The sequence below is a fragment of the Neodiprion pinetum genome, chromosome 2 (assembly GCF_021155775.2).
Source record: "Neodiprion pinetum isolate iyNeoPine1 chromosome 2, iyNeoPine1.2, whole genome shotgun sequence".
Taxonomy (NCBI): Eukaryota; Metazoa; Arthropoda; class Insecta; order Hymenoptera; family Diprionidae; genus Neodiprion; species Neodiprion pinetum.
This window is the reverse complement of record NC_060233.1, coordinates 35,506,377-35,533,186: the sequence shown is the minus strand read 5'-3', so window position 1 is coordinate 35,533,186 and position 26,810 is coordinate 35,506,377. Positions and strand designations below refer to the sequence as shown.

General features: G+C 37.3%; 3 protein-coding genes across 5 annotated transcripts in view; 1 reads left to right on the top strand and 2 right to left on the bottom strand.

Annotated features, from left to right (window-relative positions):
• Positions 1-8,656, bottom strand: part of LOC124213036 (neural cell adhesion molecule 2) — a 43,777-nt gene extending 35,121 nt beyond the window's left edge. Inside the window, exon 1 of the mRNA XM_069133383.1 lies at positions 8,531-8,656. The gene's annotated coding sequence lies outside the window, so the exon portion shown is untranslated. The remainder of the gene's footprint in view (positions 1-8,530) is intronic.
• Positions 1-12,926, top strand: part of Cht7 (chitinase 7) — a 14,658-nt gene extending 1,732 nt beyond the window's left edge. The window contains exons 2-17 of the mRNA XM_046613826.2: positions 4,453-4,519; positions 4,985-5,145; positions 6,204-6,441; positions 6,583-6,762; positions 6,868-6,991; positions 7,210-7,519; positions 7,609-7,847; positions 7,945-8,135; positions 8,238-8,455; positions 8,550-8,704; positions 8,935-9,075; positions 9,173-9,320; positions 9,612-9,797; positions 9,871-9,993; positions 10,197-10,398; positions 10,673-12,926. Coding sequence (XP_046469782.1) covers positions 4,453-4,519; positions 4,985-5,145; positions 6,204-6,441; positions 6,583-6,762; positions 6,868-6,991; positions 7,210-7,519; positions 7,609-7,847; positions 7,945-8,135; positions 8,238-8,455; positions 8,550-8,704; positions 8,935-9,075; positions 9,173-9,320; positions 9,612-9,797; positions 9,871-9,993; positions 10,197-10,398; positions 10,673-10,884 — 2,895 coding nt within the window. The 3' untranslated portion in view covers positions 10,885-12,926. The remainder of the gene's footprint in view (positions 1-4,452; positions 4,520-4,984; positions 5,146-6,203; positions 6,442-6,582; positions 6,763-6,867; positions 6,992-7,209; positions 7,520-7,608; positions 7,848-7,944; positions 8,136-8,237; positions 8,456-8,549; positions 8,705-8,934; positions 9,076-9,172; positions 9,321-9,611; positions 9,798-9,870; positions 9,994-10,196; positions 10,399-10,672) is intronic.
• Positions 11,004-26,810, bottom strand: Klp98A (kinesin-like protein 98A). 3 transcript variants are annotated; one of them, XM_046613823.2, is made up of 16 exons: positions 26,354-26,810; positions 26,079-26,148; positions 23,156-23,266; positions 22,819-22,935; positions 22,226-22,471; positions 21,876-22,045; positions 21,219-21,627; positions 20,629-20,913; positions 19,899-20,309; positions 19,527-19,724; positions 17,446-17,565; positions 16,368-16,469; positions 15,313-15,450; positions 14,221-15,243; positions 13,693-13,965; positions 11,004-13,632 (listed from the first exon to the last, which is right to left on the bottom strand). In XM_046613823.2, exons 1-16 carry the CDS (start codon positions 26,398-26,400, stop codon positions 13,387-13,389), a joined length of 3,966 nt encoding a protein of 1,321 aa, XP_046469779.1. In that variant the 5' UTR covers positions 26,401-26,810; the 3' UTR covers positions 11,004-13,386. The 3 variants fall into 3 exon arrangements, with proteins under 3 accessions (XP_046469779.1, XP_046469780.1, XP_046469781.1); XM_046613824.2 differs by having other exon boundaries at positions 13,693-13,962; XM_046613825.2 differs by lacking the exon at positions 17,446-17,565.

Below are 26,810 nucleotides of genomic sequence, written 5' to 3'. Positions count from 1 at the left end.
GACATTTGTGAGAGCGGTTCGTCGATTTGTACCCAATAATGTAACGGCTGCATGTTCAGCTCCAATAAATGCTCGGTCGCTACGCTCCCAGTGTGCATTAACAGGCAGTCGACGTTCGGAAACTTTTTATACATTTACCTATATATATAAATCTATGTATATGTATATATACATACCCCGAAGAAGTTCTTAACTGTACATATTTTAGACACTGCGATAGTTTTACCAACCGAATTTCACCTCGAGTGTACATCAATTTTTTTTTCTTCAAACAGTTTAACCGAGTGTCAAGTTAATACGTGGGTTAAGACAAAAGGTCATTGTTGCACAATTCATTAAACTCGCATTACACGTATTCAAGTTATACGGCTACAGTAGTTGCGAAACTCGTTACTAGACGAGTATATCAGACAAAAACTCTACGCACATAGGTATAAAAGAATGGAAACAAAATTTTTCAAATTGTTGGGTAATCGTGTTTTAACCGCGCGCGGCTTAAGTAAGGAAATTACGTAAGGCGGGTGGTAATTTTTTTTTTCTTATCAAGTAAAAAAAAAAAGTGAAAATAAATCGAGCCGCACTTCCACTGTTAAACTTAATCGCGAGGACGACACACCTGGATGCTAAAAGTTGTACGGCCAGGATAAACATATTGTGTGTATATAATTGTGAATATCAAAATGTAACAATTTACACACTAATTCTTGACACCCGTGTCTTCGACAACTCGAAAGTTCGTTGAGGTGCAAAATTTTGAAAATAATAAACAGACAGACGTTCGCCGTATTCGTTCGACGCTTTCCACTGCTGCCTTGTAATCAGTTGAAATTAGAAGGAAATTATCATTCGAATCGCATGGTTTTGCTTCGATTTTCTTCTCCAATTGCCGATATCTGTTCTGCCGATTATGGCGTAAAACAGAATTAAGAAATTGATGTATTATGATTACAGAGAAAATTTCCTTCGGAATTTTGTAAACTAAAAACTGATTTCCTGCGCGTGTTATTTGTAAATTGAATTGACCTAAAAATGTCGAACGCGTTGTTTCTCGATCTTTCCTTTTCACGACTCCAATACGGTGGTGATGAAACATAAATAACGAAGTTTTTGCACAAGCACATAAATTTAGGTCTTATACTGCGCAGAGAAATGTTTTTCTTCATTGTCTAATTTAAAATTAGGACATTGTTATCTGTAACAGAAATGAACGCTGAACTGTATCGATTACCCAACTTGGATATCAAGGTAAAATAATATGATCATGGCGGTTTGGTCATTACAGATTTGGACGTCAATTGAGTCGCGGAGAAAAATATTATTATCGCTATTGAATTTTTCTGATGGAATAGCTTCAAATGCGATTAAGCGTTTATATTTATCGGTGAATTTTCCTGTTGGAAAAACATCGATCATCGTCATTTCTATTAATTTTACGACCCCTGTTATTGTATTTCGGAGGCATTGTCCCATATCTTGATTATATACGCATTGATAAAAATTTTTTTGTAATCATAATTTCTACTTTCTCAAAGCGCAAAGTTTAAAGAAATACGCAGCTGTGTTCTGATTCAACTTGCGATCAGTGCTGTCGTAACCGGCTCTATAAGAACGATGCTCCTCCCCCTCCTCTCGAAATAGAAAAATTATCGATTTTGCATCACTACGAAATTTTTATGCCGAAGTTACATAATCTCATGGCTGGTATTAACCACTTAGAGAATATATTAGGAATCGCAGGATGATTTGGTGATAATATATGTTTATACTCGACCTGTTTTGCAAACTTTGGTTGTATTATAAGATCATAAAATTGGTAATTCGAGTGAGATTATTATTGCCCGTAGTGCAGTTATGCGAAGATGTGAAGCAATCGACCAATTACCGCAACGAATCGATCGACTCCGATGCTCGATCATATATTTCTAATTAAAACGGGGTAAAAAACGCGATCTGCGTTACATCTTTGATCAACGACTGTCGGATCTGTGTTGTCCAGTACGTTATTTACGATCAAAATCCACATAACCGAATCGCATATCGAGAAATACGCGAAAAACTGTCGCCCTTTTGCCAACCTCTCACCAGCTTCACTTGGAAAGTTGCTGCAAAGAGTGCGCAGGGCATTATGTCGAGCACGTATATGCGGCGAACGCGTAAACGTTTTAAAGTCGTCAAAATTCCCCCGCAGTGACGTAATTTTACAGTAAAATTTTTTTCCAGTTTCGTTCAATTCGAGAACAGGCATTCGCCAAGTAAATACCAGGGCTCTTATTTGGGACGGAAACTTCTGGCTTCCACAATGCCCGTTACCAACCGATTCGTCGAGTTATTCACGATTCATCGTCGACGTGGATCGGCATAAGACTCGATGTGGATACTGGAAATAACGAGTAGAATATCTGGAGAGTGTCAATTAAGGCTTGGAAAATGAATCACAATGCGACGGTTAATGTTCGGGACAAAAGCGGTTCCGAAGTGCGATACTTGAAATTAATTGCTGGCGAATTAGCTCCGAATTCGCTCATCGAAATCTCAGAATGAAGTTTCGCCGTTCTTACAGGCAGCAAAGCGTACGACCACGTACGTTGATATTGTACCGAGTGCATTTCGCTATATCCGTGCAGAATTGGCCGGGGAAATCGATACCGTCTGCAGCTAGTCGTTTTGCCCGTCGTGCAGCACAGCTAGAATAGCAGATGGAAAGTACAAGATACGGAGGATTGCTGCACGTTCAATTCTCGTCTCACTTCGTCCTGATTCTGCAGATTTAATACAGATCTGAAAAGCATTCGGTCGTTGCGAGTAATTATGAAAACCAGTCCATCGGACGTTTATTCCAGTGGTTTGAAATTCGAGGTTCCGATTATTCCACTCGGAGATTTCGGGCGAATTAAATTACTTGAAATTAAAATCAGTTATTCTCCGCGCTGTTCTCGCCGTGTTAAAGATGATAGTCGAGCTAACTGTGTCAACACTTTCGCCGTAGAACGGAGCACAGGTGTTCAGTGATCCGAGTGCCGATAGAATTAGTTGCGTTTAACTGGTACGAATTGATCGAATTCGACTGAAAATTTCTGCTACCAAGGCTGGTTATGCTGCAAGTTGAGCTTTACCTTTCTTTTTCATCCCAGGGCTACAGCGACATCGTCTTTTCAAGCGCTGCAGTTGCACATACACGTACATCGCTGCACTTCTCTGTACACATCTGCAGAGGATGTGGCAGCTGAAAGGCGAAATTTTTATTGAATTTAATGCGGCTTTTAGAGTCGATCCGATGCCAGTTTTGCACGATTTAAGGATCATACAACTGCGATAGAGAAAAATTAATGAGGTAAATTAGCGCTTCGCCTTTCGCTCGCAAAGTGCGATGACCCACAATGAACCTGCGGAATCATGTACAGTAATTTAGTAGCCCGAGATAACTTTCATCTTCTTTTGATACATGGTAACGATTACTTTTTATTTCAAGCATCACGCTCACCGCAAAACGTACGGTCCAAGTTAAGATCGTTTAAAAGTGAGATCCAACGGTAGAAAAAGTTTCGTAGTATTCACAAGGTTCAACAGTAGAGTGTCTGCAGTAGACACTCAAGAAACTTCACTCGAGGTGTTTTGGTATCGAAAGATCGGTTTCCGTATCCTTCTGGCGTAACGAAAGAGCTTGCTTAGAAATTATATTACAGACTTAAACATAAGCAAATACTTTTAGAACATTGCATAATTTTCGTTCATTCAAAAATATTTCCGTCGAAATAATGTCCGCGTGAAATCTCCTCCGCTCTTCAAACTCTTTGAATTACGTATTATCTGTTCGACGCAGGCCATACACTTGCATACATAACAAACTAATATATAATATTAGTTTGATCGATTTCTCCTTTTCTGCTCTAGGCCAAAGCTTTCATTACGTGACCGGTAAGCAATATTGTCGGTAGGTACTGTATAGAATTAAAATCCTTTCACTGCTCCTGCAATTGTATACATACGTACGACGATTCGATATACATAAAGGAGCACACGTATTCGTATGTGTTACATATAAAGGACGTACTCGATTATACGGAGGCTGATCTCATGCTTCGAGATATTTAGTAACTGAGATAACTCGTTTGACATAATCTTATATGTCCCTGGTACGGTCGGCGTGGCATTGGGTTCTTCTGATGGAAAAAAATTAATTACAAATCCTAAATTTCCGTGACGGCTAGACATTATTTCGCTGTTTCAGATAAAACCATACAACCGCTATAATAATACAGCTAATTAATCCGACAGTATTGATTTGAGACGTTCATGGAAACAGGTTCATTCTTTCGTTCAACTATTTACATTCCAAGATGAGAAACTGCCGGACAATGAGAAAGCTGTTGCTCACGCGATATTCTTGGCTGACAATTGTTACATGCCCGGAGAATTACGATGTTTTAATCACATTTTTTCACCACATTTTAGGCAACACTGGGCGTAGCAACACTGTGTATAGCTATCCTGCTGTTGAGCTCAAGCGACAATCCTGAAGGTACGAAATTAGTCGTTGAGTAATTAAGCGTAACCTTTGAATTTTTAAAATTAGTCAGAATGTGAAACGGAAACAGAATGACGTGTTTTCAGTTTTATGTCTTTTCCTCGATTAAAACATTATGCCGAACGATGTTTTGTGGTACGAGTTGTATTTCGATTAAGTAGATACACTCGCGTAGATCAACCTATCTATCCTCATTTCCTAGCAGGCAATGTTAATTTTACTCGAATTTTATTATCTGCAGTAATTAGCGTATTGTCCTTGAATTATAGGCGAAGATTGCTAATAAAATTTCCTCACGCACTTACTGCGTGCAGATCGCACGCGAGTTTGTTTCCGATTAATTTATATCTGTCCGCATTACGACAATGCAAACGCTGATTCTGACGGATGTGCGATAATTCCATTATCCGGTATTTTAATATGGTGATAACGCTCGATTTCTCTGACTTTTCTTTGCAGCCGCAAGGAAAAGATTGCGTCGACCGACGACCGCGAGTCCAGCAATTTCGACGGATCAGGAAGTGTCAGCGAGCATTAATAGATTCAAAATAAATCGTGGTCGCATAAACACTAAAGGATCAACAAACGAACTTCAGACGCCTAGCAAAAATGAACACAAGGTAGGAATGGAGTCCTTGATATTTTGCGAGATTGCTTCTGATAAGGTGGGACCGTTTCGGTTCGGACAATTCGCGACTAAGGTTGACTGCCTACGTAAATATAACGCGGTTCCCGGAACCCCCAGTCTGACCACTCTCGTTTGTACCGCCCAAAAAGGGCCTCAGGGCAGACAAGCGGCTACATTTTTTGCAGCCTCGACGTTTCTGCTACAGTTTTGACGCAAGCTAGCATAGAACTGAGAAATATCGGTCCGTGTATAGGTAAATAATTGCCCGTCAATTTTTACGAGGTATTAGACATTGAATAGAAAATTTCTGGAAAAGTCTGCTGTTTCTGCAGGTTGAAAGATGCAAATTTTTGCCAACTTCTGAGAAGTCGTTGACCAAACACAACTGAAAGTGTCTGAAATACAGAGGCGCAGAGTTCTGTGTGTTAGCAAAATTGAAAAACCGGTTTGAAAAATTTTAAAGGTTCCGAAACGTCGATCCACCGGCTGTGCGTGCCTTACAGATTGGAAGCAGGTATATTTTGGTAGGAAATAGAATCGTTGAAAATAAAAACTGTTGAATACTTTGCAGTCTGTTACTATGACTCAACGTGGTAGCAGTCTAGGCAATTCGGTGACTGGATCGGTAGTTCGGATCCTGGTTTCATTTCAGTATCGGAGAAAAGCTGATAATCCGGAATCCCACTTATGCATAAGCGTCTGGTACGTTTCTTGAGGTTTTAAGACGTATCGAGGTAGTTCCTGAAGTACTTATGTTAGTCAAGTCAGTCATTAAAAGAGTGGTTTGGGTCAAGGGCAACCGGCAACCCATATCAAAGGAGAATGGCCAGCTCGAAAATTTCATTCACTATTCAATTCAATCCCTTCCTGAGCATCAGTAGGTACATCGAACTTTCATCATGGACGAAAAAAAGACCACGCGACTCCGTTCTGGGGCTTTCTAAAAAGTGATGCATTCTTCAATGGTCTTAAATAACGCGTAACTTTTTTCTTCTAGTTACGTATGTCAAACAGAATACCTGAAATATAATTCAGTCACGATTTTTTCAGATTGTTTGCTATTACACAAATTGGTCCCAGTATCGTACAAAGATTGGAAAGTTTATGCCCGAGGATATACAACCAGATCTTTGTACGCATATTATATTTGCATTCGGATGGCTGAAGAAAAATAAATTAACGAGCTTCGAGTCGAACGATGAAACCAAGGACGGGAAACTTGGACTGTACGAGAGAATAATGACTCTGAAAAAGGCTAACCCATCTTTGAAAATACTTTTGGCCATAGGTACGAAACTCGAATGATTTGCATTCAGGAACAAATGGTTACTTGCGCACTTGTGCAACTCTGTCTGTGATTCGATTAAAATATACTGTACTTCAATTTTGATTTAAAATTATTTTCAACAACTTTACCATTTGCTTTCAGGCGGTTGGTCTTTCGGCACCCAAAAGTTTAAAGACATGTCATCGTCACGATACGCGCGTCAAACATTCATTTACAGTGTTATACCATATTTGCGTAATCGTAATTTCGACGGTTTGGATATGGATTGGGAGTATCCTATGGGCGGAGATGATAAAAAGAATTTCGTTTTGCTATTGAAAGGTAAGCCAGCGTTGACGTAACATAACAATTCCCAAAAATCCTGATTAGTATATCACGCGTTTTATCGAACTCTACAGGACGATGAAAATTTCAATGTCTTTACAGAACTACGCGAGGCTTTCGAGGCAGAAGCACAGGAACGAAAGAAACCGCGCTTACTATTGACGGCTGCGGTGCCGGTTGGACCTGACAACATTAAAGGTGGTTACGACGTTCCAGCGGTTGCCAGGTTGGTAAAAAATACCGTCGAACGATTGTTTAAATGTAACTCCATTTTATGCTTGCCATAAAGATTTTATATTTCACATATACCGAGTGAGATAACTTGTAGCAGAGGAATAGATGAATCCAATATGGTATATGCCCAACCACGCGGTTCTATAAATGCTCTGGCCGTTTCACCCGAGAGAGAACCGTATAAAATAATGAACAACCGTCGGTTTCTAGTTACCTCGATTTTATAAACTTGATGGCGTACGACTTTCACGGAAAGTGGGAAAAGGAGACCGGTCACAACGCACCTCTTTACGCTTCGTCGTTGGATTCGGAATGGCAAAAGCAACTCAGTGTCGACAATGCTGCTGCTATATGGGTTCGCCTTGGAGCTCCGAAGGAAAAATTAATAATCGGTATGCCTACGTACGGTAGGTCCTTCACACTGTCGAATCCTGCGAACTGGAAAGTTCATGCACCGGCAAGCGGAGGAGGAAAGGCTGGAGAGTACACCAAAGAGTCTGGTTTCATTGCTTACTACGAGGTTTGTTGAAACTCTAACAACTGCCGTAAATTATTGCGAAACACCGCAGAATTTAGCGCCGTTTACTAACGAATTCCGTATATTTTCAGATATGTGAAATGTTGTTGAATGGCGCTGCTTACGTGTGGGATGATGAGATGAAAGTCCCCTATTTGGTTGACGGCGATCAATGGGTGGGTTTCGACGACGAACGTTCGATCAGAAACAAAATGCACTGGCTTAAAGATAAGGGATATGGCGGTGCTATGGTTTGGACGGTAGATATGGACGATTTCAACGGAACCGTTTGTGGCGGGAACGTCAGATACCCTCTGATAAGTGCTATAAGGTATACAATATCTTCAAAATTTTGTATAAAAAAAAAAAAAAAAATTAGCATTAAAGTTAATTTGTTTAATTAATTCACCCCTGTGCTTACCGTGCAGAGAGGAGCTCAGAGGAATGCCACGAGAGAATAACGCGAAGGATGTGAATTGGAGTTTAGTGGCCGCAACCATAACCGAAGAAGTTGTTGAAAAGCCGGAACCGTATAAAATTTCAGCATCGGAACTACTGTCCAAAGTAAAAAAGGTTAACAAGCCCATAGTGCAATCAGCGAACAGTGTAGCAAAACGTGGTAAGTGCGTTAATCGACTGGAAACTCGAATCGTCGGTATTGGGCAATGAACAGTGACATTTGAGAATTGCGCAAAAACTATAAACTTTCATTTTATTCCAGAAAGAGAACCCTTCACGATCTGCTATCTCACTAACTGGTCGTACAAAAGACCAGGATCTGGAAAGTTCCTGCCTGAAGATATCGATCCTACTCTCTGTTCTCACGTCATCTACGCGTTTGCTACCTTGAAGGATCATTTGTTGACCGAGGGCAGCGACAAGGACGGTGATATGTACGAACGTTTGATAGCTCTGAGAGAAAAAAATCCCGACATAAAGGTATAATGTTAATTTTCTTGGACATGGAAATGAATTTATTAGATGAGCATGAAAGTAAAGAGTGCCATAACTCACGTGAATAATCTCGTTCCAGATACTTCTTGCAATCGGTGGATGGGCGTTCGGTTCAACACCGTTCAAAGAACTGACAAGCAATATGTTCAGGATGAACCAATTCGTCTACGAAGCGATAGATTTCCTCAGGGAATATAAATTCGATGGTCTGGACGTTGACTGGGAATATCCACGGTGAGTACGAAGTACTACACATAACGTGTACTGCTAGTGGTCATAAAAATACTTGACATGTAAGATATATTTTACGAAAAATTCTGAGATCCATCTACAATTTATCAATAAATATTCAACTCATAGAAAGTATGCTCTCTGAGAAAAGTGAAGGAATGTTCTATTCGCGCATACCTCTACGTGTAGTTTTTGTCAAGGACAAGCCAATGAGTGTAATTTGCACGTTTTAGTGGTGCCGATGACCGTTCTGCGTACGTGAATCTTCTGAAGGAATTGAGGGTTGCATTCGAAGGAGAAGCCACGAGTTCGGGACAACCGAAATTATTACTGTCTGCAGCGGTGCCTGCTAGTTTCGAAGCTATTGCTGCCGGGTAATTACTAGATTTTTTAAGCAATGTGCTCTCAAGTAAAAGCTTCTCTTTTTGCACTGCTTTTAGCAACTGTTGTTCACGATTCGTTCGTTTTCAGGTACGATGTACCAGAGATATCGAAGTACTTGGACTTCATAAACGTGATGACATACGACTTCCATGGTCAGTGGGAAAGACAAGTTGGTCACAACAGCCCGCTGTATCCGCTGGAAAGCGCAACCAGTTATCAAAAGAAATTGACTGTGGTAAGATACTGTGATTTCAACCGTCATTAAACAACTTTAATTTCACTATTAATTATTATTAAGTGATCAGGAAATTATCTCTCAGTATCAAAGAAAGCATTGAATCTTGTTGTCATTGTCTAACTAATTATTGCAATCAATGATTACAAAATAATTTGCATCGAACGGTTTGTCGCGCGAACAGGGTTGACTTCATTCACACTGGTCAATTACAAATTTCAAATCTCATATCTTTTTTTCTTTTTAATATCTGTATAATTCAATATTAACGTTGTAATTACGTGTTTACAGGACTACAGTGCTCGTGAATGGGTGAAGCAAGGTGCGCCGAAAGAAAAATTGATGATAGGAATGCCGACCTACGGTCGATCCTTCAAGTTGGTTGACAACGAGAAGTTTGACATCGGCGCACCAGCTTCAGAAGGTGGAACCGCTGGAAAATTCACGAACGAGTCTGGATTTTTGTCGTATTACGAGGTAAGCTTTGAAACACCCAAATTTTTTCATACCTTTAACGGCAGTCCCATAATTATCGTACGTTCCTTTTTAGGTGTGCTCATTCCTCAATGAAGATAATACTACTTTAGTTTGGGATAGCGAACAGCAGGTTCCTTTCGCGTACAGAGACGATCAATGGGTTGGATTTGACGACGAGCGGAGTTTGATGAACAAGGTGAATTCAAAGTCATGAAAAATTATCTCATCACCTGCAGGCGACGCTGTGTTCATCACAATGTACCTTGTGGGATAATCGAAAATATTAAAGTACTTTCGTGTCCTTGTATAAATGACGCGATACATTTTCTGGGTTTCCACTTTCACAGAAGTCTTTAATTTCAATTTTTAATCACATTTTTCAAACGAAAATCATTCCAGATGAGTTGGCTAAAAGAAGAAGGCTTTGGTGGAATCATGATATGGTCTGTCGATATGGATGACTTCAAAGGAACATGTGGAACTGGCAAATACCCGCTGATCAAAGCGATGAAAAAAGAACTTTTGGATTACTCTGTTAAACTGGAATATGACGGTCCGTACGAAAGTTTTTCGAAGAGTGGAAAATACACAACCAAGGATCGTGAGTTTCCCATTCTCCCAATTCATTATTGCTAATATTTCACGTGCCAAATTGGTGATTGATTATAAAAGTACACTGGAAGTGATGTTATTGACACCATTCAGGGTAAACATCTTTTATAAGGTCCATGAAACTAGAAGGGATAGTCTCATCAGTTCGTACGGCCATTTCCAATAAAAATTATACGATACAATCTATGAAAGTTATAATATGCGTAAGAATGGTTCGTTACCGATTTACGTAACTGAGCATCATGTGTAACCGCTTGTTACAGCAAATGAAGTGGTTTGCGACTCAGAGGACAACCACATCTCATACCACTCTGACAAAAATGATTGCACAAGGTACTACATGTGCGAAGGTGAACGAAAGCACCACATGCCATGTCCAGTAAATCTGGTCTTCAACCCTAACGAGAATGTGTGTGATTGGCCAGAGAACGTTGAAGGATGTCTACAGCATACACAAGCCCCACCTGCAGCTTAAAGCTCATTAATAATATTATACTATGTATAGATTAAACGGAAGACACCAAGTGGTAAATAAATTTCTATTTCTACATGACTTATTACCAATAGCCTGTATCGCAACTTTTTCCAGGCATATACAATTCACATACTCACTTACGCGCTATCGCAGGACGCATTTTTATTTAGGATACGGGACCATGAACCTCGAAGTAACAAAAGTTTCAATGTTGCAGAGAATTCTCAGAAAAAGCCTATTGGCGGTCAGATTGAAATTCATTAATTAATCACTCCTACCGAACTCTTGATATCGAAAATCATTTAATTCGGCCTCTTTGAAGTCAGTACCGCTTCCTTGTGTTCAATTATAAATCACTATGAACACTGTATCGGTTCATCAATCATCCATTGCCTTCAGAGTCCCGCTCCACGTGCGACGGAGATAGTAAAGTCATCCTCGTCATCTAGACCATAAATTATTCTCCCGATTCGGCTTCTTTTTGCCAGTTTCTACACTTCCGGCTCAATTACTGCATCGGTTCATTGACGAGGAGACATCCTCTTGAATTGAAATTAAATATTTAAAACTCATTTCGATTTTGACTAATTATTACTCTATCATATTGTTGTCTCAAAATAATTGGCTTCGTAAAAAATTGGAACTGATTTGCTTAAATATATTAAAATAAAATACAAAATATTTACTGCATGCCTGAATAATTACATGTAAGATGTATAATACAAAATTTCAATAATGAGTTAAGAAATAAATAAAACGAGGATCAATTTGGTATCCGATGTATCTTACTTTTACAAAGCATAACTTCTTTTTATTATGTTTTTCTTCTGTCACAGTATATACCTAATATATATATATATATTACATATCCGCATTGGTATATATTGTCTTCCTTGCATTTTACACCGATAGTTTACTTTAAATGTATAGTAGATCGTTATTTAAGATTAAGTGTAGCATATTTTATTATTATAAGTCAACATTTGTAATAAAATAATATATATACATATATAATACTGAAAACAATTCATATTATTATACGATGACCATTTTTGTGGAATTAATTGTCGAGTAGAATGCTTTCTATCCCAAGCTATATTCCCGTCATTCGGTGTATTATTAAGAAATCACAATAACTTTTATTTCTATCTACGTCGGCGCTGGTTATTACAAGTGTAATGTTGATGCTACAATGCGCAACAGCTGAATTATGCACTTTTGATTGAAATTCTATGTTCGATATGTAAAATGAAACGTCTCCAGTGGGACATTGGTAATATGCAACGTAATATCACTCTTTATAAATTATTCAAAAAATTTAACACCCAATCCCACAGAGGCACTCATAAGTAAGCTACGATACTGTTGTTGTTCTTATTATTATTATTATTATTATTATTATTATTATTTAGCGCTTCAATTATAGAGCCGTTTTTATTATTTCATAATTAATCACAATCATTATTATAATGATAAATCTGGTCAGAGCTGTTGGGGATATTCGTCAATTCATAGACATAGGATATGAGTTCCAGTCACGAGGTACAACAAAATTATCTAATTGAAAGGTAAAAGGAGGAAGGAAGCATCAAAAAATCATTATCACATTATAACGGATTTTTCCAGACCAAAATGACTGGTAATTTTGGTTCTCATACTTTTACACGCGTTTAGAAACTGAAAACAGTCGAGAAAAAAAAATTTGCCCTCCTATCGTGTAGGCATTATTTTTAATTTAACTCCACTGAAGACAAAAGATTAACGATAAGTTTGCAGTGATAATGATATCATAAATTCAGGTACATGAAACAACCACACGCACAACCCGAAAAGTTATAAGTACAAGATGACGAATAAATTGAGGTCGTATTGAAATCAATTAAACATTTGCAAAGATTATTTTAGCACGAATAAAAATCAATTATGCAGAGCTTTGGTTAACAAATTTCAAAATACTATTCTCGCAAGACAAAGTGCAGACATGGTCATGATTAAGACAGAATTACTCTCCCTGGGGAATGAAATTTTGTTTCGCCTGAATTCGCGTGGTGCAAAAAACAGTTATAAATTGGGACTGGCTCGTATTTATAAATTTAAGTATTGACATTTTTTGGCATTTGAAACTGGCCCATTTCGAATAATTATAACTTTGCTGGACACGTACCTTTTATTGTCAACTCGTTTAGATAGATTTATTCATTTTATGTAGAGGTGAGGCATAAACTAAACATCAATTCTATTCAACCTATTTCAATATTGTTAATAAATCAAAGAGGTTTCACCAAATGCGTTATGTTAAAATCCACAGTGGCGCCATTGATTAGTTATATAATATTAACAAATAACAAAAACAAAATTGTCGAACTAGAGCTTAAAAATTTCACTATGCAATTCACGTTCATCACCGTTGAATTCTCCGATGCAAGACATTAAGATATATATGTATAGGCTGTCAAAACTAAGTTGCCGAAAATTAATAATTCACAATTAAAGCAGAACTTACTAGCTGGTACCATATTTGCTGCTCTCGAAGGTTCCTCGTCGGAAAAACACGCTAAATTCTAGGAGAGACTGCTTGTCTATCTGACTCAGATCTGTATTGTATTTGTAGAGAGGCTGGCAAAGAGGCAATTCGGCACAAGCCTGTATCAAGCGGCGAAGATAGACCTCGAGTTGTTTTCGCCGTTGACGAGCAATTGCTTCAGATTTCTTGAAAAATTGACGTGGGGGGAACGGTATCGTTCCAATCTAGAAAAATTATGAGAATGTAACAATATGACACAGGGTTTTCAAAGCGAAATCCCTTACTTTAGCACCATATTTTTGGCGCATCATAATGTTGAGCTCCCTGAACCGCCTGTATCGTCTCAACAATGTCCAGCTGTCGTCCCTAGCTGCAACCCGCACCTCGTATTCGTAATGACTGGAAGCACCAGCACCACGTACAATGTATGACGGAACGCTCACGATCATGTTAATCACGTTCTCATTTTCGCTTTCACTGGCAATCAGCGATGGTAATGACCTCGTTATCGTCAACGAGTAAGGACTGCTTAAGTGATCCGAACGGTCTCGACTCTGCTGGAACATGTTTCGTTTTTATCAGAATTGAAGGCAGAATAATGGATAACAATTTAAGATTAGTTGAAAACTGAATTGAATTTGAATCCAACCAATGCTAAACGTTTTATGTTCTAAATAATAGCGAGAGCTTTTACACTAATAGAATAATCAAAATAATATCAGTCTTCTCCTGTTTTGTGGGATTCACCGTTAAATCTGAACATGATCCAGCATACAAAGTTATATGGATATTGCATTCTTCAATTTATTTACCGTGAGATATACAGAGGTGTAAGTCTGGCTTGGAGAATTTCGCATGAGTGTTGGCTGCTGGGATATTTCCGAAACAGAACTTTGCTGTGATTGGAAGTCGTTAAAATTTGAGAAAGAATTTTTGTCTGTGAGGTTCGAATTCTGACCAAAGTTATCCTGCGAATCGACGACTCGCATATAAGGATCCTGATCGATAGCAGGGATTCTCTTTTCAGTTCTACCTGCGTCGTGATTTGACGGCTTCCTTTCAATCAACAAAGCTTCCAGCTCGATTTGCTGCTTCTGTAAGTCCTGTAAAACGCCGATCTGACGATTAAGATCCTCTTTGCACGGAGCATTAATTTCCAACAATCTCATAATAATCATTTTTTGACGAGCGATCCTCTGCTGCAGTCTCCTCAGCGTTTGATGCTGCGGAGATTCATGGTTTGTGAGACTCTCAGTCGAGACGCTTTCACTCAGTAAATTGTTATCTTTCTTATCGTTACACTCAGAAGTATCCTGCACTTTTTCATCCAGTAAGTGTTCGTCTTCTTTCATTGATTTCTTCACATCTTCTTGCACAACTTTTTCACTGTGTTCAATATCTGGGCTTGGGTCAGGCCCAGTGCTTGTACCTGGACCACAGTCTTCTTTGGCAGTAACATACTCAGATTTTGTCTTATTCTCAGCTTCTTCGTTTTGTTCTTCATCCTCCCTAAAGCCTTTCAGAAACTCTGGAGAGTCTGCTGCCGCTGTGTGAAACGTGTCCGTCGTTTCTACGGAAAGCGGCGGGTCGTAATTGTACAGCAGGTTTACCGCTGACGCTATCTTCAATTTCCGGTTGCACTCGTCTTGCAAGGACTTCAAATCGGACTGGGACGTCACGTCCTCACCGTTCAATGAATCATTGCAAGAAGAAGATGGACCGACCCGTTTCAAATCCAACGAAAGACTCTGTTTCCTATTCATAATTTCTTGTAATTGCTCTTGAGTCCGTTTTGCCAGTAACAGTTTCTTCTCGCTGACTTCACCACGTTCCAGCTAAAATCGATCATGATGAACATTACGAGCATATTGTAGGTTCTAGCATACCGGATAGGTCACACTTACATCCAGGTTCAAAATCTTTTGATGTTCGTCTGCCACATCAAACAACTCAACGTCAATTGAATCGACCTTTCTTCTGTGCTCGTTCAGAGACTTCACTTTGTCTTGTAGCTCGTTTTCTAAGGCGGTTAATTCTTTTCTCTGCAAAAGTAAAGTATACTTGTTTCTTACAGTCTCGTTACAATTGGGCGTCATTCATTTTTATAACGACGGTTGTCAACAAAATATCATTATTTTTAGTTTGAGCATTCTGAAAGTATATTTGAATAATTTTTGTGATTATTTCAATACATAAAACAATCATTTCTGAGTTACCAAATGATAACAGAATAGTGGTTGAAAAAATCATGGTACTTGAAAGATTTTTAACTTTCCGTGTCGTTGTATCAGAGAAAATAGGTAGTTATTGTAATCACACCGAAAATAAAAAGTTGAGCTTTCACTGGATCTCAGCGTTTCAAGGTCTATAGCATCAAGTGTCATTATTTTCGTGCGTGCGTATGTGCGTGTACACTGTACACGCCATCAATTTTGTTATCCGACGATATTTCGGAAACTATTTGCCGAATTTGAATGTTTATGATCTCAATCGACGCGAGTTTCCAAACTTGGAACTGGTTAGTTTTAGCTTTAATCGGTTTAGTACTTTTCGAATTATTTAAATTACCAAATTATAAAAAATAAAATAAAAATGATATCTTGAGAATGAATGAATAGATTAAAATGAAAACAGATACCACAAGGGGTCGCCGATCACGAATATAAAGCTAGATTTCAAAATTTAAATTAGGTGCATTCAATATGCCGAAAAAAACTAAAAACATTTGGATTTTGATGTAAATTATTACTTGAAGGTTTTCTGAGTTGCTGATCACGAATTTGACATTGGCCTTTCAAAGTTCGAATGAGATAATTACATTATTACTATCATTGTTGTTATTATCGTTGTTTTTATTATCATTATTACTTCAGCTCGAAACTTGTTTGAAGACGGGAAGTTCATAAGCTAGCACATCGTCAGCCCAAAGCGCTTGGTAATGATGAATTCTTGGACTTACGTGATTATTGACTAGCTCTCGCACAGCATGGGCAGAATCGGCATCAGTAAGACTAGACCAAGATTCAGGCGTACTAATATCACTGCTGACCCCATCACCTGTCTGCAAATTATTATACAATACATTACAGACGCTAATGATGGATCACTCGTTTACTTTAATACTGAGGAGTCATATTGAAAGGGACAGGAACTGAATCAAATTCCGTGTTCGAAACCAGACAATACCAATAATGTTTCTCGTTAATCGTGAATTCAGTACTCAATAAACCTGTTCGATAGTTGATGTGCATTTTGCATGTGTTATTTTTGTGAATATCTAAGGCTGGGTAATTTCGAAGTAGCTATCAACACTCAAAATTCTAATCAATAGCTATAAAATAATCGATCACAGATGACGAATTGCTTACCCGTAGAGTCTGTGGGTAGATACTTGCACTGTTGAGTTAAAAGAATGAAAAAAGTGTACTTTGCGCCATATCCTAAAGTGTGAAGGTCAATTTTTTGTTATCAAAATATATTAAAATGCAAAGACTAGACCGTATGAATATTGAAAAAATCATATTCACAACTATCATAGAAAAGATTTTGAAAACGGGAAAGTACTCTTGCCACGGTTAATTAATAATAATTAATAATAATTACTGCCTACACCCACCATACCTGATAGGGTATGTCCCCAGAAGCCACTTTCCGGCTTGTAAGGAACAAGGGAAAGAATGGATCAGTAACCATCATTATGCGGCTGCAGCCGGCTTACGATGTTCAATAGAATTATTCCGGTAGTTTAATGATTTTAATTAGTTATGCAGATGTTCGAATTGCGAACTTATACATAAGCATAATTATTGACGAATAAAATCCGAGGGAAAAACATTTACGTTTCGGGTTCATTTTCACAAGTATGGGGCACAATTTTGCAGTCCGAAAAATCTTTAAAATTATCGAAATGCAATTATACGTAACAATGAATAAAGTTACAGATAAACTAATGAGTGAAATTCTCTATCATAATACATTCAAAAAGAAGCAATACAAGAAAAAATAGGTATTATAAATTAAAAAAAATTTACGCTTACCTTTTTTTGCTGTCTATCGTTTGATACGCGATTTTGCGTGTGCATGAACTCGTCGAATTGGCGCTGTTTAGACTGAAGAATCGTTCGCAGAGAGCTGACTTCCCTACAAACACTTTCTACCTAGCCACACACATACACATCACTCCGTTAACAAAAAATTAATTGAAATAAAATATTATGAATGCAGAGTTTGAAATGTAAAAAATGTAAATCATATTATCATTTTTATCGCTTATATAATAGAACTAAATGCTTGTCACACTGTACTTTATAACCAAATTATATAATTAAGGCATGCGTTCTTTGAGGGCAGGCAAATCCAAATTTCATATCTTCAGCTAACACGTGGATTCCGAGTTTGTCAGGTTTCTCCAATCATCATCAAGCCAGATATGCTCAACCTTTAGCTATTACATTTTGGAAAAATGACTTGAACCATCTGTAGATGAGATTTTACCATGTAACTATTAATTTGTTTCAAAATAAGCGTTTGCAGTCTGGAACTGGAATTTGAGATTTTTTTAACTCTAGAATATTTGTTGTTTATAAAAGAATTTGTATTCTATTTACCTACAGTTTTAAAGCATACCACGAGTACAATTCAACACAAAAATATTTAATGCATAAAGTATGAAGATCGTCGTGCAATATTTTTAGTCTGATATTGTGTGAAAATTAATAAAATAATTCAACGAAAGTGAATTAACGATTCATTATTCACGCAATTAATACGCATACACACAAACATCAAATTTCCAAAGTTCGAATTACTAAATAGAATAAGACATTCAACTCTTACAGATTTGATTACGATAATTACTGCAGATTTCAATTTTTTAATTGCAGTGGGAGCCGGAACGAATCGAACTTACAGCAAAAACAATTTTTTCTAAATTTTCTACCTTTTATTTCATTAACGTATCTTGGTTTGATAAACTCATAGTTCGAGCCTTTGCAATTTTCGTTACGCCTCCCTCAATTCAGACAAAGTAACGCTGTAGAGATAAAGTATACATTACCTGCATTTTAGTCGAAGTGTTAAAAACTTTCCCAAAAACCAGGCTTGTTAATTATGGTGTAATTTATAATCAATCGAAACAGTTAAATGTTGACTCACAAAGATATTGGATAAATGAAAAAGACTTTAATAACCAAGTGGGTTTGTTAATAAGAACGTTATAGCGAACAATTCATGAATATTAATTCAGTTAGCAGAAAGGTATTGCAAATTTTTGTTTTGTATCTTTTGTTTTTGTGTTACATAGTTTACAGAAGATGGAATGCCAATTTTTGAGAAAGATTTATTAAACAATAGTAAAACAACAACAGTTTTCTTGCATAACAAACCCATATAGATATCCTATATATGTATACTATTCTATTACTTTTATACATATAAATATAGTGACTACATATCGAAAAATTTTTACATAGTTAAAACTTTTGTATAGAATAACAATCCTGGAATTGCTACATCACCGTTCTCCTCTCCAGCAACGTAACTGCTAATACTTTACGTTTCTTTTTTTTTTACTTATCTTCCAAAATTTTATGTACAAAGAGGCACGAGCATACAGCTAACTGTCCAACAGTGCTGTTTTAAATAAATGCCTGAATTGAATAATAATCTGAAATGCATTTAATTACACGCCGGTTTTTCAGGTCGATTCTACATTATCATCATAAGCCCTAAGATTGTTTAAACTTTTTTAACCTTGTGAAATATAAATATAAAAATAAACCTGCCCATTACCTACCATTTGTGCGCGTTAATTTGCATTTTCATTCACATTACATGATTTCAAGTTAGACCGTTGAACTTTTTTAGTCAATGATTAAAACTTCTGTACTACAGCATCTTGCTTTGTAAGAAAAAATTAATTTACTGCACCACTTTCCGGTTTAAATATACTAAGTTCAATTCATACAAAACAAGGCATTAACGACAGTCACATATCCAATGGACAAACATGTGAATAAATAATAATATTTCCAGACAAACAAATAAGAAAACAAACAGCGATGAATATAAAATAGAACTGATTTTTTGCAGATATTATATCTGTGTTAGGATCACTTACTTGAGTCATTTCATCTCGTCGTTCCTGTTCCAGCGCATTCCGCCTAGACCTTAAATCTTGCTGTCGTGCTTCAAGCTGTGCAAGAGCTTCAGCCCATTCTCTCCACTGCGCACCCCATTCTCTCTCCAGCTCTCGCTGTGCTCCTTCTAAAGCTTCTCTTCGAGCTGCCCATCTCTCTTCTCTTTCTTCTTGCTCTCGCTGATGAAGAAACAAGATGTTATGGAGTCAAACAAACGTGAGACCAAAAAAATGCCAAAAAATGGAATAGGCAACCCTTCGATCGTCAACTTTGAAGAAATGAACCTAATACGCAAATCTTTTAATGTAAAAACATTGTAACCAGTGATTGAATACATGAAATTAAGTTTCTACCTTGAAGTCTTCCTTTTCTTTGAGAAGAAGAGCCTTCTGATGCTCCAGTTCTTCTATAGCCCTAAGGTCTTCGCTCGAATTAAGGAGATTGTCATTCGAAGACGAAGTGTGGAGGTCAGAAACGCTCCAACTGAGAAGAGACAGTCTGGAAAGATTGACTACCGATTGTAAATTGCCATTTCCAATTCCACCTTCTTTTCTAAGCTTTGCAGCCTCTGCTGGATCGTTATAACGGAACATGTTATTTCGTCCGAGAAGTATTATGCACCCCTGCGATAACCTCGTTGCTTTGTCAACCTGTGCTGTATTTATCCAACAATGGGCTGAGAGCGGATGAAGTGTCGCAATTCCCTCATTCAATTCCACCACACAGTGTTCAGGTTCAACGTCAATGCCTGATAAGACTATATCCTATCAACCATACAACAATATTTTGGTCAAGCCATGTCAAAAATTTTATGGGATATGATAATACTAGACCAAACTAGATGGGGCTATATTTTAATAAGTAGGGAAACATTTTATTCCATATAAAATCAGCCAGATCAGGGTTCTCTAAGCCTGTTTGCAACTCAAAAGTACCTTATTCTTTCAAACATTTTCATCAACAAATTCATATAACTTTTTTTTCCAAAAATGCTTATGTATTCCAGTTGCTGTAAACAAAATGTAGACTTTTTTTATTTGTCTTTTTTCCCACTCTGATCGGAAGCAATTCAATTCACTCTACCTGAGGCGTCGTGGCATCCTCGGTGCCGATCAAGGTTTTTCCTTCTTTTAAGTGATAGAGAGTGACTCCAGTGCTCAGTAAATCATCGTCTATCCCGACGAGATGTGGCATTTCAGAATCGAGAACAACGCCAACTCCACTTTTGCGAAGACCCAAAGCTCGCTGTTCCTGCAGGATCAATTGAGTTTCTCGCCATTTTTCAGCCCATTCTTCAGTTAGCACCTTTTCTTGTTCTTGTTTTTCATGAATTTGCGCAAGTAACACTTGCGGCGGTCTTTCCACGCTCTGCTGACAAAAACATTCAATTATTAAGAGGATTCGTTAAAAAATGACGAGTTTAGGATATTCTGAATTATCATGTGCGAATTTAATTATTGCTTTTATGTTTCTGCATAAAATCCTATGAATGGTTTACATGAAAAGAGGATACTATATACTAATATGCAAAGAGTTTTGTACAAACAGGTTTGAAATAATAATTAAGAAATGTTAGTTTGTTTTGTCTTGACTTTAGAGTGTTCCTTTTCATATTTCTCATTAAAGAATACAAAAATTAATGCATTAATTGAGTAAGAATTAACAATTCTCACCGCATCTTTGTCAATAAGAGATTTGAGCTTCTGTATTTCCTCCCTGAGTTCCCTGATCAGTTTGACATTGGCATCTTCATTAATTGTAGGTTTGTTGATGATATTCTTTGCTCGGTTTGCATATCGAAGAGTACTAAGCGTCTCGCCGTAGTTACAATCCGCTGGACTGACAGCAGCGATCATGATTGTCTTAGAATTACCGCCCAAAGAGTCCTTCAGTAACCAAGTTAACACACTGTCTCGATACGGAATGAAGATGTTGCGCTTAGAATTAGAGTCACTCGAACACGAGCTCGAACTGACTTCGGCTAAGGCCGATATCACTGAGCCCAGTGTTACCAAGGATTTGTTTATGTGAGCACCTTCTTTCAGACGCTGACCCGTTGCTCCCGTAGCATCCGCCCTCTCGCTAATCATTTGAATAGACAACATTTTGAGTTGGTTTTTTAAATATGTTATAAGGAAATGTAATGGATAAGTTTTACGCTTGTTTTGTGCTGTTATTTGTACAAGAGGAAAACTTTTTTACAATAATTGTCGATTGTAAGCAAGTATAATATTAGTAACACATCTAGATCACCTACAATTTTTTTGTGCGCAACGGGTTATGTGTAGAGATACATATCAATGCTGTGAACGTGTAGGAAAATATATTACCTTCCAGCCAAGTCTACCAGATGCACTTTTGAAACTGTTTCTGATGGCATATTGCCGGAGAAACCAGCCTGAACAAATGTTATAGTAAATATTGCGTGACTCCGACTACTGACATCGTTCATATTTGTGCTTGCTGTGGTTCTGTGTGTATTTCCTCTGACCATACACTCCTGAAAAATATACATCATAAATCATGTAAATATAAATTTTATTCTTCACAAATTTACTGCGCGCAATATATTTGCTATTGCATAATTGGGGGAATTACAATGATATTTTAGTAAACAATTAACAATATTTTAGTGAGCAATCGGTCGCTTTCTAATAAACAATAAAGTTCGATTAATTACCTGAATATCAGAGTAGTCGTACACCAGATGATTGGACAGGTCTTGTACGTAAGGCCCGCGTTTTGGGTGTTCTCGCACCCTTAAAGAATGCGACTGAGATTGTTCGGGCCTCAACAAGTCTCTTACTCTCTCATTATGAATTTCCAAAAAAGATACCTCTGTTCTGTACGAAGCACCACTTTCTTTCCCCGCCGCCATTCGTGCGAACAAAGTCTTACAGATCCGAGGTATAAGGCCTTGAGATTCCTGTGCAAAATAATTGAAAAACCAAGTTATCAGAATTTCTGCTGAGGAAAAAATATACGTATTTTTCTGTTTTCTTCTCTTTCTAATATTTTAAGCCTCCACGAAAAAATGAAAACTTTCAAACCCAAAAATATATAGTCAATTTTTGGATCGCTCATTGGGATTTTAATTACTTCAACAACACTTCAAGAACTGTGCACCCAAGATAAATTTCTTACAAAGAAATAATATCGCGATTGCCAAAAATTGATGGATTCGATCCAACCAGGGGGGATGAATTTAGGTTGCATACAATTTCCAGTGGAATTAGATTTATGTGAATATAAAATATGAATTGGCGCATTTACCGGAGTACCCATCATTGTAAATGTTTTTCCAGATCCCGTTTGACCATAGGCGAAAACACAGGCATTGTAGCCTGAGAAGGCACTTTCTATCACGTCGGTACCCAGATCATAGAAAACCTGAAATTATTTGCATGAAATATACATGATTAAGTTATGTTTGGTAATCAATTTGGCAGGTTCACTTCTCCTTCGTTAATCAATTCACCAGTCTTCAGTCACACATTACTGAACAAGTAACTGTCATGTCTGGATTATAGCAATATCGTTTTATCAACTTTTTAAAATAAACAGGCAAGCTACAACGTCATAGTTTTTTTTTATCACAGATGCCTCATACCTCTTCCTGTGAAGCGTAGTTTTCATCCTCGCTGTCATACGACCAGTAGGAATGATCAAATGTAAAGTCCTTGTATTTTTCTCCATCTATGTCTCTGCCAGTGCCTGGAGGCTAGAGAAATTATTCACCATATAAGCCGCTGAATAATTATTAATAACATCAATGGATAATACTAATAACAAAGCATATCACAGAACGTTTCGTAAAAGAAAATAGCACTAAAAAAAATTGCTAAACTCAAAACCAAAACGGATTTATGTACTAAACTTAATTAACGAAAGTACAAGTGCTATAGCTTCGAAACCATGTAAATAGAACAAAGTATTTTTAATTTTGCATCAGTTGAATTCGATACATGATTTTCGTATTTGGAATGAGTCAGGTGATCAATTCATGTGCGCGACGAATGATATTATTGTTATTATTATTATATTTATTATTGTTGTTATTATTATTATTGTCATTATTTATTTTTAAATCTTAACTTGGCAACATAGCGATTTTCGTATTTAATATATGACACGCGATCGTACATAGATTGGCATGGTACATTATTAATCTCGTACTTGTTTCTTATCGCGATTAGATTCATTAGGTATTAAATTAATTATACATTCAAATATTCCGATCGCTTTGTCGAATTTATGTAATTAACGACACTTTGTTGTAGCATCCGATCAGGAATACAAAACGGAGAGAATTTGTAATAATATAATAACTCACTCTCTGTACACGTGATTAGACGAGAAATCGTCAAAACTAGAAAAGCAACACGATAACTAAGTATCACGAAAGAATGGAGATGAATCAATTCTCAAGTAAATTTAAATTCGACGCTGGATTAGGATGAAAAAAAAGAACAACACAGAATGTAGCTTGTCATATCTAAAGAGAACTGACAAAAAATTAATAAAATAAAATTGGCCTAATTCCAAAAGTTTATATATATATATACACAACTTCTGAAAGGTGGTGAAAATTTGTGCAAGCATATGAAAAATTTGCTGTTTCGAAAGGAGACACATTCGGTGATTTCCGACAGAATGCTCACCTAGATTTTTCATTTGAATGACATTCGTTACGGTTTATCGTAGTCCGTTGCATTATTGCAGGAATACGCGATATCAGAGTGACTAATTCGCGGGATCTTTAACTTCCATGTCATTATTATCGTCACTTTCATCGCCCGAATAAACGCGCTAACAGATTTTACCGCACGGGTCAAAGTGATTTGCGTCAAGAGTATAATCATAGCACACGAAGTTCGACTGGATAGCCGCGAATGAATTAAAATAGCAAACTTCGCAAGCATTATCAAATGACAATCGTCTTATCACCGCGAAATGTTGCGTCTTTAATACTAGGATCTGAATTTTCGTCCGTATCGTGGATAATTTATGAAGTCATTGTAAAAAATTGCACATGCAACACACCAGCTGCTGCGTTAATGCAGCGCGGTATTCGCTGCTCTCCCCGGGTGGCTGTGTGTTGTGCATTTACATGAACTCAATCATTTTACCTTTATTACAACGACTTTCTCTTTAAACGGAGCTGATCTTTCCGATGGTATGCAAGATCGTCATTTTTCTATCGTTTTTTGTTTTCAAGATTGTGTTGTGTAACTGTAGTATAGCTATACAGTACACAACAAACTATACGGTTATTATATAGAGAAAATCCATTGCAAGTTAGACTTAGTCCATTGATAACACAACTCTACATAAAAATTTTTTGTCCGTTTCCTAAAATTTATTTTATGATTTTTCTTTTCATTATGCTCCAAAATAACGGAAAAGTACCCATATTCCATATAAAGTTTGCTTTTGTAGTAGTTTTGATAATAATACATTCTTTTAAGTTATCGTAGAAATATTAAATAGTTCTGGTACATTTAAAAATATCGCCAAAAAAAAAAAAAAGGTTGGAATAGTTTTAAAGCAGTAGTCTCTGGATTTTTAGGGAATAACGAACATGAAAATTACCAAGATCTAGTTGAAAGTATGTTAAAAAAAACTTTATAACCATGGGTTGCAGAATGTCTCTAAAAGTACATATGCTGCATGCTCATTTAGATAAATTTGACAATAACATGGAGGCGTGCTCAGAAGTACAAGGAGAACGTTTTCATCAAGATATTATGAACTTCGAACAACGTTATCAGGACCAATACAACGAAAATATGATGTGTGACTACATTTGGTGTTTAGTGAAAACAGTACTTATGAACATGAAAGAAAAAGTAATAGGGTTCACTTTCACACTTTTTTCCACTATTTTGTAATTTGATATGATAGTAAAAGTTGACAAAAATTACATATAAATATGTTTGTTTCGAGTTATCAATAAATAAAAATTTTAACTATGGATTTTCTAAAATACACTTCAACCGTTCTCCTGGATAGAAAAGCGAACTTTTTCAGGGCATATATATTTTTTTCATCCAACTATCGATAAATCTATCGAAATTTCATATCCTCTTATCAAAGTCAAAATTCGTGTTGACCTGTGTAATAGTTATACAGCCGATAGACCGACATGGTCCATTTTCCGTGCGCGTGCATAAGTATTAATTTGTATATTAAAATAATCTTTATCGGTCGTCGCGCAATGATTATGCAATTCATTTTCGCGCACGATATATGTATGTATATGTGAGGCATAGCCTGCGGCGTGTAAATGTGAAGGGAATAGTTGAAACGAATGAAAATAAAAAAATATAAATAGGATCAAGACGGAGTAGAAAAACTATAATTGTCGTACATGCGACGCAACAGCGCATAAATGACTTGTACTCATAACCAACGTCGATTGTTTAGATCATGTGGTTCGGCATACAGATATATGTATACTACATTCGCTACCGCAATGTCGAAACGATTTTTAACTGACGAATACGAGTACATATGTATTTGTATTTGTTTACCTTGGTATTAAATATCCTCGTTCGCTTTCCATCCATTTGGATAATCAACTTGGCATTCATCGCCAATTCTCTAGAATAGCAAAACAAACGAAAGTCGGATTATTTGGATATTATTCAAAACCATCACCTCTATAAATATAATAATATAAAAATGCATCGAAAGTGTGAAGCTTGATAAATAGGGCACTGTGTAGATGTGGACCTATAGCAAGTTGTACCGTAGTATGGTTAAATTTTCGACAACATATATTAAATGAATCAGCTGTGAAAATCACCTCTTGTTAAAAGGCCGAACCCTGACAGCCACGCGCACCGATGCCATGTCAAAAGCTGTATTGTCGTCGTCTACGGTTCGGGTTAAGGTTTACTATTTAAAATGAACATCGACCTGCGATGCAGATCCGTAATTATACTCTATACACTATGACGCGATACGGCTACTCGATCCTTTATTCTCGTCTGTTAATCGCTGCGGACTCCGGCTGACGCTGTTACTGCACCGCGCCTCAGCCATTGTCCAAGATTGTTCGTCGTCGTTCTTTCGGACACGGCGACAGTGCCGATGAGAATTGGACGATGAAAAAGTAAAAAAAGCAGGACAACAAATGAAGCAAAACAAAACGCAAGCGGGCACCGCGCATGCGCCGAAACCGCCGCCTGTCAAATCCGACTGTTCCGCACTCCGGCAGCCAGCACTTGTCGCGGAAACACGCGAGTGGCGAACAGAGCGAA

Excerpts from the sequence above, each read along its gene's own strand:
- Klp98A (XM_046613823.2), bottom strand. The coding sequence starts at position 26,400 with ATGGCATCGGTGCGCGTGGCTGTCAGGGTTCGGCCTTTTAACAAGAG. Across the intron at positions 19,725-19,898 it reads AAGAAAAGGAAGACTTCAAG|CGAGAGCAAGAAGAAAGAGA; the intron begins GTAGAAACTTAA and ends TTTCTTCATCAG. Across the intron at positions 15,451-16,367 it reads GAGAGCTAGTCAATAATCAC|AGAAAAGAATTAACCGCCTT; the intron begins GTAAGTCCAAGA and ends TTACTTTTGCAG.